The sequence below is a fragment of the Heptranchias perlo genome, chromosome 25 (assembly GCF_035084215.1).
Source record: "Heptranchias perlo isolate sHepPer1 chromosome 25, sHepPer1.hap1, whole genome shotgun sequence".
In the NCBI taxonomy this organism is placed as follows: Eukaryota; Metazoa; Chordata; class Chondrichthyes; order Hexanchiformes; family Hexanchidae; genus Heptranchias; species Heptranchias perlo.
Genome location: NC_090349.1, coordinates 34,851,256 through 34,866,868, shown reverse-complemented (window position 1 = coordinate 34,866,868; position 15,613 = coordinate 34,851,256). Strand labels below are relative to the sequence as shown.

The window sequence follows — 15,613 nt, the reverse complement described above, 5'->3', positions numbered from 1 at the left end:
TGCTAGTCCAGTATCATGACGACTAATCTACCCTATCCCAGAAGCTGATCCTATTATAAATGCAACTTAAAAATTGCCTTGTAAAATTAAGATTTAAAATCTGTAACTGTGAGCTCCCTGATGCCTGAGTTAAAGTCTTTTGTCCGACCACACCCTTCAACCAGACGAAATCGAAGTTCTCAGCCAAGGGCTCAATTTCTGCCCCGCTACCAAAATGGACCCCACTAGTCTCGCGGCAGACACAGAGGAATTCATCAGGAGAATGAGGCTCCGGGAATTCTACCACAAACCACAAAATTTCAGCAGCGAACCCAATGAGACAATCAACGATCCGGAACAGCAGACAGAGGGATCCGCAATACAGCAACCGAAGAGGAAAGAGTCTCACTGGACTCCTCCAGAGGGTCGCTGCCCTCAGCTTGACATGTATGCTCAAGCTGTCAGGAAATGCGTCTATGCCAGATTCATCAGCCGCACTCGGAAGACAGTCCAGAATGTCACCCGAGCACAACGCAACGCCATCAAAGCTCTCAAGACCAACCGCAACATCGTCATCAAACCAGCGGACAAAGGAGGAGCCATCGTCATACAGAACAGAACGGACTATTGCAAAGAAGCATACCGACAACTGGACAACCAGGAACACTACAGACGGTTACCCGCAGACCCGACCAAAGAACACACCCATCAGCTCAACAAACTGATCAAGACCTTCGATCCAGACCTTCAAAACATCCTACGCACTCTCATCCCACGTACTCCCCGCGTGGGAGACTTCTACTGCCTCCCAAAGATACACAAAGCCAACACACCCGGACGTCCTATCGTATCAGGCAATGGAACCCTGTGTGAGAACCTCTCTGGATACATCGAGGGCATCCTGAAACCCATCGTGCAGGGAACCCCCAGCTTCTGTCGCGACACTACAGACTTTCTACAAAAACTCAGTACCCACGGACCTGTTGAACCAGGAACACTTCTCACCACGATGGACGTCTCGGCACGATACACCAGTATCCCCCACGATGATGGCATCGCTGCGACAGCATCAATACTCAACACCAACAACAGCCAATCTCCAGACGCCATCCTACAACTCATCCGCTTCATCCTGGATCACAATGTCTTCACCTTCAATAACCAGTTCTTTACCCAAACACACGGAACAGCCATGGGGACCAAATTCGCACTCCAATACGCCAACATTTTCATGCATAAGTTCGAGCAGGACTTCTTCACTGCACAGGACCTCCAACCAACACTATACACCAGATACATCGACGACATTTTCTTTCTATGGACCCACGGTGAGGAATCACTAAAGAGACTACACGATAACATCAACAAGTTCCATCCCACCATCAAGCTCACCATGGACTACTCCTCAGAATCAGTTTCTTTCTTGGACACACGAATCTCCATCAAAGACGGGCACCTCAGCACCTCACTCTACCGCAAGCCCACGGACAATCTCACAATGCTCCACTTTTCCAGCTTCCACCCAAAGCACGTCAAAGAGGCCATCCCCTATGGACAGGCCCTGCGAATACACAGGGTCTGCTCAGACGAGGAGGAACGCGATGGACACCTACAGACGCTGAAAGACGCCCTAGTAAGAACGGGATATGATGCTCGACTCATCGATCGACAGTTCCGACGGGCCACAGCGAAAAATCGCATAGACCGCCTCAGAAGACTAACACGGGACGCAACCAACAGAGTACCCTTCGTCGTCCAGTACTTCCCCGGAGCGGAGAAACTACGCCATGTTCTCCGCAGCCTTCAACATGTCATCAATGATGACGAACACCTCGCTATGGCCATCCCCACACCTCCACTACTCGCCTTTAAACAGCCACCCAACCTCAAACAAACCATCGTTCGCAGCAAATTACCCAGCCTTCAGGAGAACAGCGTCCACGACACCACACAACCCTGCCACGGTAACCTCTGCAAGACATGCCAGATCATCGACACAGATACCACCATCACACGAGAGGACACCACCCACCAGGTGCACGGTTCATACTCCTGTGACTCGGCCAACGTTGTCTACCTCATACGTTGCAGGAAAGGATGCCCCAGAGCATGGTACATTGGCGAGACCATGCAGACGCTGCGACAACGGATGAACGGACACCGCGCAACAATCGCCAAACAGGAGGGTTCTCTCCCTGTCGGGGAACACTTCAGCAGTCATGGACATTCAGCCACCGACCTTCGGGTAAGCATACTCCAAGGCGGCCTTCGAGACACACGACAACGCAAAATCGTCGAGCAGAAATTAATAGCCAAGTTCCGCACCCATGAGGACGGCCTCAACCGGGATCTTGGGTTCATGTCACACTACACGTAACCCCACCAGCGAACAAATGTTATCTGTTTTTAATATAACGGGTCATTGACTGTCTTCCTTCTCTCTCTCTCTCTCTCTTTTTTTTTTGGGGGGTTGTATATTCAGTGGCCTTTTAGATGACACCTTTCTGTCTGCTCACTGTGATTGCCTTGGCAATGGGCAGTAATCACCAGGCATTGTTATGTGATCTTAAAATGCAAAGGATTCGAAATTGTCATTTCCACACAGCCTGAGGAAGGGGAAAGCCCCCGAAAGCTTGTGGGATTAAAAATAAAATCGTTGGACTATAACTTGTTATTGTAAAATTGTTTACAATTGTTAACCCCAGTCCATCACCGGCATCTCCACATCATGAGTTAAAGTCATCAGCCTTAACTCCATTTGAACCAATTAGGGTTTGATGACTTTCAAAAAGGAATTGGATAAATACTTGAAGGGAAAAAATTTGCAGGGGTACAGGGCAAGAGTGGGGGAATGGGACTAACTGGATTGCTCTAACAAAGAGCTGGCATGGCTCGATGGGCCAAATGGCCTCCTTCTTTGCTGTAACGATTCTATCTATCATTGTTGATCTAAGCTGCAGCAGCATTGGGGCAACTACAATTGGCCACAGCCCCAGAACAAAGAAAATAAAATTGGCCAGGGGTTCTACTCTGATCAATAAACAGTAACCCTGCTAGAAGGAAGCGTGTGGATGCTAGCTGAGGACACAATCAGCCTGAGTGGAACCTCCACAGTTAGAAAGCCTGCCAGAATTCACTTGACTTTTCAAAAAGACAGACAAAATGGAAAAGGAGTGGGGATAACCCTGATAATAAAGGGCGACATAAAGACAGCAGTGAGAAAGGATCGTGGCTCAGAAGATCAGGAAGTAGAATCAGTATGGGTGGAGATAAGAAATAACAAGGGGCAGAAAACACTGGTGGGAGCAGTTTGTAGGCCCCCTAACAGTAGTTATACTGTTGGACAGAGTGTTAATTAAGAAAAAAAGAGGAGCTTGTAACAAAGGTAATGCAATAGTCATGGGGGACTTCAATCTTCATATGGACTGGGCAAATCAAATTTGCAAAAGTAGTTTGGAGGGCGAGTTCTTTTGAGACAGCTTCCTAGAAAAATACGTTGTGAAACCAACCAGGGAACAGGCTATTTTAGATCTAGTCTTGTGTAATGAGACAGGGTTAATTAGTAATCTCATAGTAAAGGATCCTCTGGGGAAGAGTGATCATAATATGATAGAATTTCACATTGAGTTCAAGAGGGAGGTACTTAAGTCCGAAACTAGAGTCTTAAACTTAAACAAAGCCAATTACATAGGTACGAGGGGCAGGTTGGCTAAGGTAGATTGGGAAATTAGATTAAAAGATATGACGGTAGATAAGCAATGGTGAACATTTAAAGAATTATTTCATAATTCTCAACGAGTATACATTCCATTGAGAAATAAAAACTCCACGAGAAAAGTGATCCATCCATGGCTAACTAAAGAAGTTAAAGATAATATTAGATTAAAAGAAGAGGCTTATAATGTTGCCAAAAACAATAGTAAGCCTGAGGACTGGGAGAGTTTTAGAAACCAACAAAGGATGATGAAAAAATTGATAGAGGAAGAAAATAGAATGAGAGTAAACAAGCAAGAAATATAAAAACAGATTGTAAGAGCTTCTACAAGTATGTAAAAAGGAAGAGAGTAGCGAAAATAAACATGGGTGCCTTCGAGGCTGAGACAGCAGAAATTATAATGGGGAATAAGGAAATGGCAGAAACATTAAAAAAATATTTTGTATCTGTATCTAGAAGGCACAAAAAATATACCAGAAATAGGCAGGAACCAAGGGTCTGAGAGTGAGGGACTTAAAACAATTAATATTAGTAAAGAAAAGGTAATGGAGAAATTAATGGGGCTAAAAGCCGACAAATCCCCTGGACCTGAAGGCCTACATCCTAGGGTTCTAAAAGAGGTGCCTGCAGAGATAATGGATGCATCGGTTGTGACCTTCCAAAATTCCCTAGATTCTAGAATGGTCCCAGTGGATTGGAAGGTAGCAAATGTAACCCCGCTATTCAAGAAAGGAGGGAGAGAGAAAACAGGGAACTACAGGCCAGTTAGCCTGACATCAGTGGTCAGGAAAATGCTGGAATCCATTATTAAGGAAACGGTCAGGGCATTTAGAACATCATAATATGATTAGGCAGAGTCAACATGGTTTTATGAAAGAGAAATCGGATTTGACAAATTTATTGACTTTTTTGAGGATGTAACTAGCAGGGTAGATAAAGGGGAACTAGTGGATGTAGTATATTTGGATTTTCAAAAGGCATTCGAAAAGGTGCCACACAAAAGGTTGTTATACAAGATAAGGGCTCATGGGTTTGGGGGTAATATATTAGCATGGATAGAGGAGTGGTTAATATACAGAAAAGAGAGTAGGAATAAACGGGTCATTTTCAGATTGGCAGGCTGCTACTAGTGGGGTGCCGCAAGGATTAGCGCTGGGGCCTCAGATATTTACAATCTATATTAATGACTTCGATGAAGGGATAATGTATTCAAGTTTGCTGACAATACAAAGCTAGGTGGGAAAGTAAGCTGTGTGAGGAGGACACAAAGAGTCTGCAAAGGGATATAGACAGGTTAAGTGAGTGGGCAAGAAGCTGGCGGATGGTGTATAAGGTGGGGAAATGTGAGGTTATTCACTTTGGTAGGAAGAACAGGAGAAGGGTATATTTTAAATGGTGAGAAACTATTAAATGCTGGTGTTCAGAGGGATTTTGGGTGTCCTTGTACTCGAAACACACAAAGTTAAGGTGCAGGTACAGCAAGCAATTAGGAAGGCAAATTGTATGTTGGCCTTTATTGCAAGTGAGTTGGAGTATAAGAGTAAGGAAGTCCTGCTGCAATTGTACAGAGCTTTGGTGAGACCACACCCGGAGTACTGTGTACAGTTTTGGTCTCCTTACCTTATGGAAAGATATACTTGCCTTAGAGGCGGTGCAACGAAGGTTCACTAGATTGATTCCTGGGATGAGAGGGTTGTCCTATGAGGAAAGATTGAGTAGAATGGGCCTATAATCTCTGGAGTTTAGAATAATGAGAGGTGATCTCATTGAAACATAAGATTCTGAGAGGGCTTTTTAAAAAAAATTCCTTCATGGGATGTGGGCGTCGCTGGCAAGGCCAGCATTTACTACCCATCCCTAATTGCCCTGTGGTGATGAGCCGCCTTCTTGAACTGCTGCAGTCTGTGTGGTGAAAGTTCTCCCACAGTGCTGTTAGGTAGGGAGTTCCAGGATTTTGACCCAAAGAATATGAAGGAACGGCGATATATTTCCAAGTCAGGATGGTGTGTGACTTGGAGGGGAACGTGCAGATGGTGTTGTTCCCATGTGCCTGCTACCCTTGTCCTTCTAGATGGTAGAGATCGCAGGTTTGGGAGGTGCTGTTGAATAAGCCTTGGCGGGTTGCTGCAGTGCATCCTGTAGATGATACACACTGCAGCCACGGTGCGCCAGTGGTGAAGGGAATGAAAGTTTAGGATGGTTGATGAGGTGCCAATCAAACGGGCTGCTTTGTCCTGGATGGTGTTGAACTTCTTGAGTGTTGTTGGAGCTGCACTCATCCAGGCAAGTGGAGAGTATTCCATCACACTCCTGACTTGTGCCTTGTAGATAGTGGAAAGGCTTTGGGGAGTCAGGAGGTGAGTCACTCGCTGCAGAATACCCAGCCTCTGACCTGCTCTTGTAGCCACAGATTTTATGTGGCTGGTCCAGTTACATTTCTGGTCAATGGTGACCCCCAGGATGTTGATGGTAGGGGATTCGGCGATGATAATGCCATTGAATGTCAAGGGGAGATGGTTAGACTCTCTCTTGTTGGAGATGGTCATTGCCTGGCGCAAATGTTACTTGCCACTTATCAGCCCAAGCCTGGATGGTGTCCAGGTCTTGCTGCATGCGGACACGGACTGCTTCATTATCTGAGGGGCTGCAAATGGAACTGAACACTGCTTGACAGGGTAGATGCTGAGAGGCTGTTTCCCCTGGCTGGAGAGTCTAGAACTAGGGGGCATAGTCTGAGGATAAGGGGTCAGTCATTTAGGACTGAGATGAGGAGAAATTTCTTCACTCAGAGAGTTGAGAATCTTTGGTATTCTTTACCCCAGAGGGCTGTGGACGCTCATTTGAGTCTATTCAAGGCTGAGATTGATAAATTTTTGGACTCTAGTGGTATCAAGGGATATGGGGATCGGGCGGGAAAGTGGGGTTGAGGTCGAAGATCAGCCGTGATCTTATTGAATGGCAGAACAGGCTTGAGGGGCTGTATGGCCTACTCCTGCTCCTAGGTCTTATGTTCATTGTCATGGGTCACAAGTGAATGCCATTACTTGGGTGAGGTACCAGTGGGCATCTATTCCCTCTAAAGGCACGAGGTTGTGGGAAATTAGAGAGAAAATAGAGAGCGAAACTAGAAGTAAAACTCTGCATTCACAGAGGCTGGTCCTGTGGCAGTAAGAACTGTTAACTCTTCAGCTTTGAATCCAATTACCCTTCAGGGTACACCTCTTCTGTGGAGAAACAGTAAGACAGACCTGCCTTCTGAATACATAACTGCAAGGCAATGTATCACTCATAGAATGGAAGAGCAGGTGCTTTTTCTAGGTAAATAAATGAAGACCTGCTCACTTGTTCAGTAAAAGTTTCCTCGACAGTGCATTGCATTCAGGCCACTTTATCAGCTTCTTGTACAGCACCATACATTTCATCTCTCGACTCTGCAACTCACTGGTCAGTTTTTCTGAGGAGCAAAACAGAATTATAATATAATTATTTCCCTGACTCAAAAACAGCCCAGAGAGATTCTGCTGGCTATAAAGGTCCAATGAGAATGAGTATGGACAGTCTCAATCTAATTCCTAATAAGCATGGGCCACAGTACAAAGTTGACCTTAATTCAGCACTAAGTGGCATTAAATTGGTAATCTCACTTAGAGATGTTGCAAAATGGCTCATGTGCAAACTGGAAACTGTCACACTGGATTAGTGGCACTCTTTGGAGGTTGGAACTAAGGCACACTGCTAGGTCAGAGCACAGGGATTTGTACTCTGTCTCTAACCATACTGAAAAAACAAAGAATCCATTACTGCAAAAGTGCCCAAGAGCTAACATATCTCACTGCCGGAAACAGGGATGGGGAACAATGGGACTCAAACTTCAGGCACTTCCCGACAGGAAGGCAGAGAAAAACTCTTCTCCACTGAGCATCTTCTGACAGATGGTTATACAGCATTATAGGACAGAGGACTGGAACGAAATCAGCTGCCCACTCACATAACTGGGTTGGCACATGACTGGAGAGATATAAAAAAGTCGAAAAAGTTCCCCCAACAAGTTGAGTAGATAAATGCACCTCCTGGGATGTACCACATAGATCAAGACGCTCTCAGGTTCAATCCCTAATATGATAAGTTAGCAGATCTAAGCCAGGACAAAGGTGGGTGTCAACACAATTGGTTTTAGTGTTCCTGATATTACATGAGAAAAAGAAAATAATCCAACAGGACTCCCACTGCTAATGTCTATCCAGTGACCCCTGCAAGAAAATGTGTGTGTTTAGAAAGAATCTAGATTGGCTTGTGATGGCCTCTATGGTTGGATAGCATGCCTGTACTCAATTACCCAACCTAAATGAAGAATAATCATTTGGGTAAGATAGTGGAAGGCTACCCATGCTTGTGGAACTACATCTTCAGAAAAGGACGGGGAAGGGTAAGGAAAAAATATTGTACTGTGCAATTTTTTCCCCACAAACATCTTTAAATGAGGTTAGTTTCCATATTACCTCCCAATTTTCCTCGAATAACTTCCAGAGCCTCCTGGTCTTTTCCAAGTCGTTCCAAAATCATCAAGTAGAGCTGCACCTATTACCAGAAACATAATGTATGAAACAAATGGAAATCACATGCAGAATCTATTCATCAGAGGGCTATGGTCACATTGATGTATCAAAGTTAAGTTCAAAGTTTTAATAATTGCTAATAATAATTTCACAGGGAGCCTGAAACTTGTCTTAATGGGTACAATCTTAAGATAGAGCTCCTCTATAAACTTTGTTATAACTTCAGTCGGAATCAAAGAGTGGGCAATGAACCTAGATTTGATTCCCCTCTACTTGCTTGGCCCTAATCTGAGTCACCATGAACTATGTAAAGACTGCAGCATTTCCCCACAGGTAGAAGAGTGTCTAGTATCTAGTGCTTCCTGACAGCTGGCTTCAAGGGAAGTTGCCTCCAATCTGAGAGCAAGCTATCCACATGAACTCTCAGCAATAGGAGTGTGAAGACTGAACATGTGGGAACAGGTTACCAAATTACAATGAATTACTAAAAAAAATACTAAACTTAGTAATGGGTTCTTTTTTTATTTAGCTGGTAGTCACCTGTCACAGAAATACAACAGGGCTAGGGAGAGAAGTAAGAAGTTAATTAGCCAACATACGCACTCCCGATCACTATGAAGGTACCCCAAGAAAAAGGAGCAAAACAACAAAGCTTAGACAAAAAATACTTTGTTTTTGTCACAGTGCTGTGATTGATAAGGTACAAGTCACAACTTGGTACGTTTCCACTTTTGTACCTCGGCTTCTGCCTCAATCTTGTCTTCTTTCACCATCTTTTCCACCATGCGCTGCGCTAAGGGGAGAAACATTGTCTTCGATAATTTCTCATCTTGTGCTGAAATGGACTGCATAAAAGATACACACAATTAAAAAGAAATCCAAGGGGTAGGTATAGATTTTCAGTCCTCTTAAAAACACAATTAAAATAACCACCCTGCCACCTGTCTCTGTTCAGCTATATAATGAGACAAATAATTGACTGTCATCGGTTTTTATGATTATTCGTTCTGCATATCAGGTCTGCGACTCAATACAAAGAGCCGTGAGTTTAGCTAAATAACTTTCACAATGTCCTTTAAGACAACTGCTGAGAACATGTTTTGGGTTCAATTATTGTGAACATGCATCTTTTCTGGAGCTGTCCTTCTACCCCAGGACAGAAAAAACATTGCACCCAACTTGAGAATACTGATGCCACTTGCCCCACCAACATGGCACAGTGCCCCATCTGCCCCAGCGCAGCAACTGACATTTAGTGCTGAAAAATGGCACAAGGTGGGGGGTTTAGAGAGATGACCAAAGGCGTGGTCCGAGAGGTGTGTACTTAAGAGATTTTAAAGGCAGAGGGATTCACGGAAGGAGTTCCAGAGAGTAGGTCTGAGATGACAGATGGTGATGCTGGAATAGGGAGAAAAGTACAGAAGGCTAGTCAGAAAGCTGTAGGGCATACAAGGCTAGAGAAAGTTGCAGAGATAGGGCGGGGTGAGGCCGTGGAGAAATTTGCAGACAAGGACAAGAATTTTGGGGGACAGATTACCAGTGTAGGTCAGCGAGATGGATGGAGGGGAAAATTGATGAATGGAACTTAGTATGGCACAGGATGCTTGCAGTGGACTTCGGACAAGTTGAAGTTTGTGGAGGATGAAGGTCAGGATGCCGACAAGTAGGGTGCTGGAGAAAAAAGTGCAGTCCTAATGAAAGCATGAAAGGGGTCTGAGGTGGGCAATGAGAAGTTTTGGTGCTGGATTAAATATGGCAATTGAAACTGAGCTCGGAGTTAAACATGACACCAAGGTTTTGGATAGTCTGAAAGAAGTGGAAGGGAGGGGAAACATTGAATCATACGGCACAGAAGGAAGCCATTTGGCCCATTTTTCCTTTTCAAGTATACATTCAATTCCCTTTTGAAAGTTACTATTGACTCTGATTCCACCACCCTTTCAGCGCATTCCAGATCATAACAAATTGGTGCGTAAAAAAATGTTCTCCCATCTCCTCTCTGGTTCGTTTGCCAATTATCTTAAATCTGTGTCCTCTTGTTACCGACCCTTCTGCCACTGGAAACAGTTACTCCTTATTTACTCTATCAAAACCATTCATTTGACGTGAATTGCAAGGAAGTAGAGCTTTCAGTGATGGTCAAAAAAATTGCTTTGGTCCTCTCTCTTTTGAATTGGAGGAAATACGGGCTCATTCATAACTTAATATCAGACAGACAGCACAGGGGTGGTGAAGGTGTCTTAGGAAATGCTGGTGAAGTAGAGATGGGTGTTGTCAATATACATATGAAAGCTGACCCTGAGCCTATGCATGGTGACACTGAAGGACACCAGGTAGATCAACACTTCAAATAATCTAATTTACTCTTAATCCAGAAAAAAATTAAACGAAGCAAAAAAATGGTACCCCATCAGCAATTTAGGTAAAATTCCCCCCCCACCCCTCCCCTGGCCATACAATAATCCACTGTATGCACATCAGTCACAAATTACTAAAGTAGTCTCAACATAAGAATACAGCCAAAATTTGAGAGCATGGGGAGGGAGAAACAAACAAAATACTTAACTAGAATGTAGACCTGCAGAACTTCTCTGTGCTTTGACTCACATAATCGTCTCCACCTCTCACATTTTCAGCGTCAGAACAAATGTGAACAGAAACAGTTCTACCAGATGTCAACAGACTTGTTTTGGATGCCACCACAGAATACTTACACCAGAAGTGACAACCATCAATTTTTAGTTAGCTAGAGATATATAAAACAAACAGTGGGACCCTGGCTAATTAAAAACTACTGTGCAGTATTTGAGAATGATTAGATTGCAACTTTAGATTTAAAAAATCCACAAAAAGTTGTCCTGGTTTGCACACCTAAAATTATTACATGAAGATCTCGGGCAGACAGAATTCACTGAGTGAAGTATTGGTCTTGGAACATTCCAAAGCAGGATGCTCCCCCCCCCCGCCCCTACCATATTCCTACCTCTGCAATTATACCAGTGCTAAATAACAACACTGATAAGAGAAAACGCAGGAGGAAAGTTACAAAAATGGACATTCCGCCTACCTCTGCTAATATTTGCACTTCTTCTAACATTCTCGTTTCCAAACTGATCTTAGTGCTCAAAAGGAATGGTTCAATGGTACTTTACTGATCACTGATGTTTTAAAGGCTGCAGTTATACTGCAGCTACCAATCTGGTAGTTGTGATATTCAACTTGTAGACCTTTGTTACACTACAGATTGAACACCACCCTAAATTTAAAGTACACCCAACAAATGGGCAAATGTAGCCACAATGTGGGCATGATGTTTTCCAGCTGCATTAGCCAGGTGTCAGTTTAAATTGGAACCTTGATGTAGGGAGGAAATACTTGGAGAGCTGGGTATTGCTTAAATAATCCTATTACCAATCTCTATTTAGATATTTTGGTGCTTTTAACTAAATGAATGTCTCATCTAAAGTGACTGCTTTTTGGCTGATTGTGGGTTACCTTCATATAAAAAAAAGCATGCAATCAGTCTGTAAGCTGTCCCATCATACAAGAGAAATTTTAAGCAGACTTGCTCAAGTAGTATTTCTTCAGCATACACCAATTCTGTATAGGAGCTTTGTAACTGGGATTCAATTAATTTAACTAAACAAAAAATTACTTTTCTACCCAACCTTCTGAAGGTATCTGCAATGCCTTATCCTTCCTCTGTACTGATTTTTTCCACTACTGGTTACCATACTCTTAACATCTCCATCTTAGCAGCTGCACCCACCTGCATGACCAGACTCATCACAGACCAGAAGTAATACGGATTCTTCGGAACAATCTTGTAAAGTGCCATCCCAGCCTAAAAGAAAGCAGAAAATTTCACACCATCTTGAACAGAACACTTCAAATTTCAATATATTACAATAAATCTCAGTGAATATACTCCCCAGGATGAGGTAGATCTCAAGTCCAATTCTTGATTCGTGCTGAGTTAGCAACAGGGCTGTTACACCCTCAGCAATGATGGACAAGGAGTCCAGTAGAAAAAAATTAACTAGGATTAATGCTATCCAGTGATCCTTGCTGGAAATTGGGTGATGACAAGATTCAAACCTACAAAACCGTACCACAAAATTTAAGATGCCTATAGCAAATAAATAATTCCCCAATAATTTAAGTTATGAGCTTTTAGTACACCGAATGCAGAGAACGACATTACAATCATGATATGGGAGGCAAAGTGCTCAACATTTATTAGAAAACAAACAACGTGTTTATCTGGAATCAGCTGTGCTGGATGACATAATGGCACAGAGGTTGGATTCACATTTCACAGGAGTTATCGAATGGCGGAAAAAATAAATAGGTGGGGCAATTATCGTATATGTGGTCACATGCATCTCCCAGCAAATGATTTAAAAACAGAATTGGCAATGTTGGATGCCCGCCACCTTGGCTGAAGTCACTGCATGGCCTGGGAGGTGGGGGAAGTGGAGGAAAAGTAAATGGGGAGGGGGTCAGGAAGGATAAAAGAAAAAAAGAGGTTGATATCCTCAAACAAATAGAACAGAAAATAAATCAACTGTATTGATTAGGCGTATCAATGATTATTTCTTGCTTTCTCATCCCATTTAAACTATACCCACTTCACCTGTACATACATCATTACATAGGACAGGGTGGAGTTATCCTAAGGTAGCATGTTTAACTGTAGCAAACATCTTCAGGAAAGGAGTAATTGAAACTTTCAAGATAACACACCAAGTAAAGTGTTTTGCTGATTATCCCTGCCAGTTTAGAGGAAAAATAACAGTGCTGGTACTGTGATGGAAAAGGACAAAACAGCAACAGCAGTTAATATAGGATAATAATGATAACTTGACTCAAATTCCATTTTACTTCAAATACAACAAAATTGGTTGTACTCATCAGTTAACCTGGTGAGCAGGTTGAGGAGATACACAACAGCCCGTGGTCCTTAGTCAAGCCCATATGGATCCACCCAACATATTTTATAATTCTATATCTCACCAGTTCAGTGAAACTAAAGATACACTTAGAATAAAAATGTCAATACTAGAAATCTGATGTAAAGACAGAAAGCATTGCAAGTGCACTGCAGGGTCAGTCAGCATCTGAAAGAGACGGGTTAATGCTTTGAGTGGAACCTTCTCTTTGAACTGGCATTAACCTATCTTTCTATTTCAGACTTATTTAACTTGATTTGATTTGGCAAGAAAACTTCAGAGGGTGAGGGAGGGAAAGGAAAAGAAAGGTCAATAGACACCGCAGCTTCTGCTATAGTTTAGAAACATGGTACAGCATGCTGTCTGGTTATGTATAAATCAGTCAAAGTCTTTACAAAGCTATATTTTGCTCAGAACAGGAAAGACTCATTCTATACTGCACAAACAGTACCTGTTGCATTTTCTTATATTCTCCAACCCTGGCGTAAGCCATGAATAGGTGCGAGTGGTATTCCTCGCTGCTCGGGACTTTTCGCACAGCAGCTTCGTACAGCTTAGTGACCAGCTCAGCTGAAAAGGAGAAACATTAACTCTTACAGAATGGGGGATAAACGGCAGTGTATTCAACATATCACTACTTCACACAAAAAAGATAAAATAAACATTTTTAAAAAGAAACTCTGGGTTCCAGAGATAATTTAGTAGTTTTAGACCGAAGTAGCTGAGGCATACAAACCATGGAGTTCAATCCTTAGGTGAGTGCCGAGTTACCTGATCTCAGCCAAGGTTACTCCAAGGGCCCACAACTGGCCTTAGTACCTCAGGGCTAGGGAGGGGAAAGTTGTCCAGGATTTCTACTCCTGGTCTCTATTCAGGGCCAGAATTGGAAAGCATACGTGTTGATGCTAGGAGAGAAAAGGATCAGATTTGTCTGTGATACCCTCAATGGCACTGCCTGGCCTCACACATGAAGAATACACTTGCACAAAGTACTAGAGAGCAGTTTGCACTCATTGAATCTTAACCCTGTGAGGGTCAGTAGCTTTGGGGAGGAAATGGGGTTGGGGTTGGGGGGGGTGGGGGGGAAGCATTTAGGAAAGTTAGCTCCAGCAGAGACCATGTACTTTCTCACAGGGAAAAATCAAGAGATAGAGTCATTGCTGCATATTCCTGCAGCAGGTGCTCCTACAATGGCACTGACACTAGCCTGCAAGTACATCACCTGCCCGTTCATTGTCTACACACCATTTGCTAACAATAATTTAAAGGTATGGGCAGATAAATATTTAATACTTTAAAAAAATGGTTAACAGAATTAGGAAAAACATTATAGAGAAATCATAATGTAAATCATAATGTAATGTAGCAGTTTGAGGTGCTCAGTCTTACAGAATTCCTTCGACTGAGGCAGGGGACAGGAGTGACTGCTCAGAAATGTTTTAAAAATAGACTGAATATGCAGACTTATGGGAAGTGGGCAGGCATCCTTCTCCACCAGGTGGAATCTATTCCTAAAGCATCGCTGTAACACAATAAGGTGCAAAGTCCATGCTTTAACAAAACTTAGCTAGTGCAGTCCTCAAGACCATCAGTGTGGTTGGAAGTCACCAAAGATGAGAAACTGCAAGAACTGAAAGTTTTTTATATCTAAATATTAAAAAATCTTATGTCTGCATATAGTTCCTGTCAACATTTTCCACATTTATAACGGAAACTGTCGATGTAAACTTATCACACTGTATGACACTCACGCCTTTCTTGGGCCTTTTCTATCTGGTTTAGGTAGTACAGTTTCCCAATTTTAAAAAAATGGAAACATTGAAGACAATCTGCCGCATTTAAGATTTTATTTTAAAAATTGTTACAACAGTGGATAGAGAAGAATCCAAATGAAATATTCAGATCTTTGAGTTAAAATGTTGTATAGAGAACACCAAAATGACTACTATGGGGATACAGTAGCCTTAAAGGAGAAGACAACTCCAAGAGTGAGCATTGCGAGTGTTTGGTACTTATCCCTAAAACATACTGCACATATCTTTCAGCTTTTCAAAAATCTATGTAAAAATAATTACATATTAAAAGGTATCCACTGTACAGTCTCACTGGCCAGCCACTTGATGAGTACAGCAGATATTCAGTCAATGGGATGTGCTCCAAGAAAAGCTGCTTCCTCAGTCTTTACTTACACCTTGGTCTAAGCCAAAAGGCTCTGCACATATCACACTAATGCTAGGAAGCAGACAAACTGCACAGAGAACTGCTTAGTGGACACCACTAGAACAGATCAGTATCTACAGGACACATTCTCGGGTAGATACTTAAAATTCATAATGATTGCTCAATAAGACTCTTCTCTTTGAGCTGGACTCCTGTACAAGTAGCTCCCTTTTGCTCCTCACTACTCCCAT

At 42.8% G+C, this 15,613-nt stretch overlaps 1 protein-coding gene across 2 annotated transcripts in view; it reads right to left on the bottom strand.

The window, feature by feature from the left end:
* The window catches only part of naa25 (N-alpha-acetyltransferase 25, NatB auxiliary subunit), an 86,442-nt gene that overhangs the window by 61,461 nt on the left and 9,368 nt on the right, over positions 1–15,613 (bottom strand). For both annotated transcript variants that reach the window (XM_068005968.1, XM_068005969.1), the window contains exons 4-8: positions 13,654–13,772; positions 12,020–12,094; positions 8,988–9,095; positions 8,194–8,272; positions 7,037–7,148 (exon numbers count right to left, since the gene is read on the bottom strand). In XM_068005968.1, the coding sequence (XP_067862069.1) occupies positions 7,037–7,148; positions 8,194–8,272; positions 8,988–9,095; positions 12,020–12,094; positions 13,654–13,772 (493 nt within the window). The remainder of the gene's footprint in view (positions 1–7,036; positions 7,149–8,193; positions 8,273–8,987; positions 9,096–12,019; positions 12,095–13,653; positions 13,773–15,613) is intronic.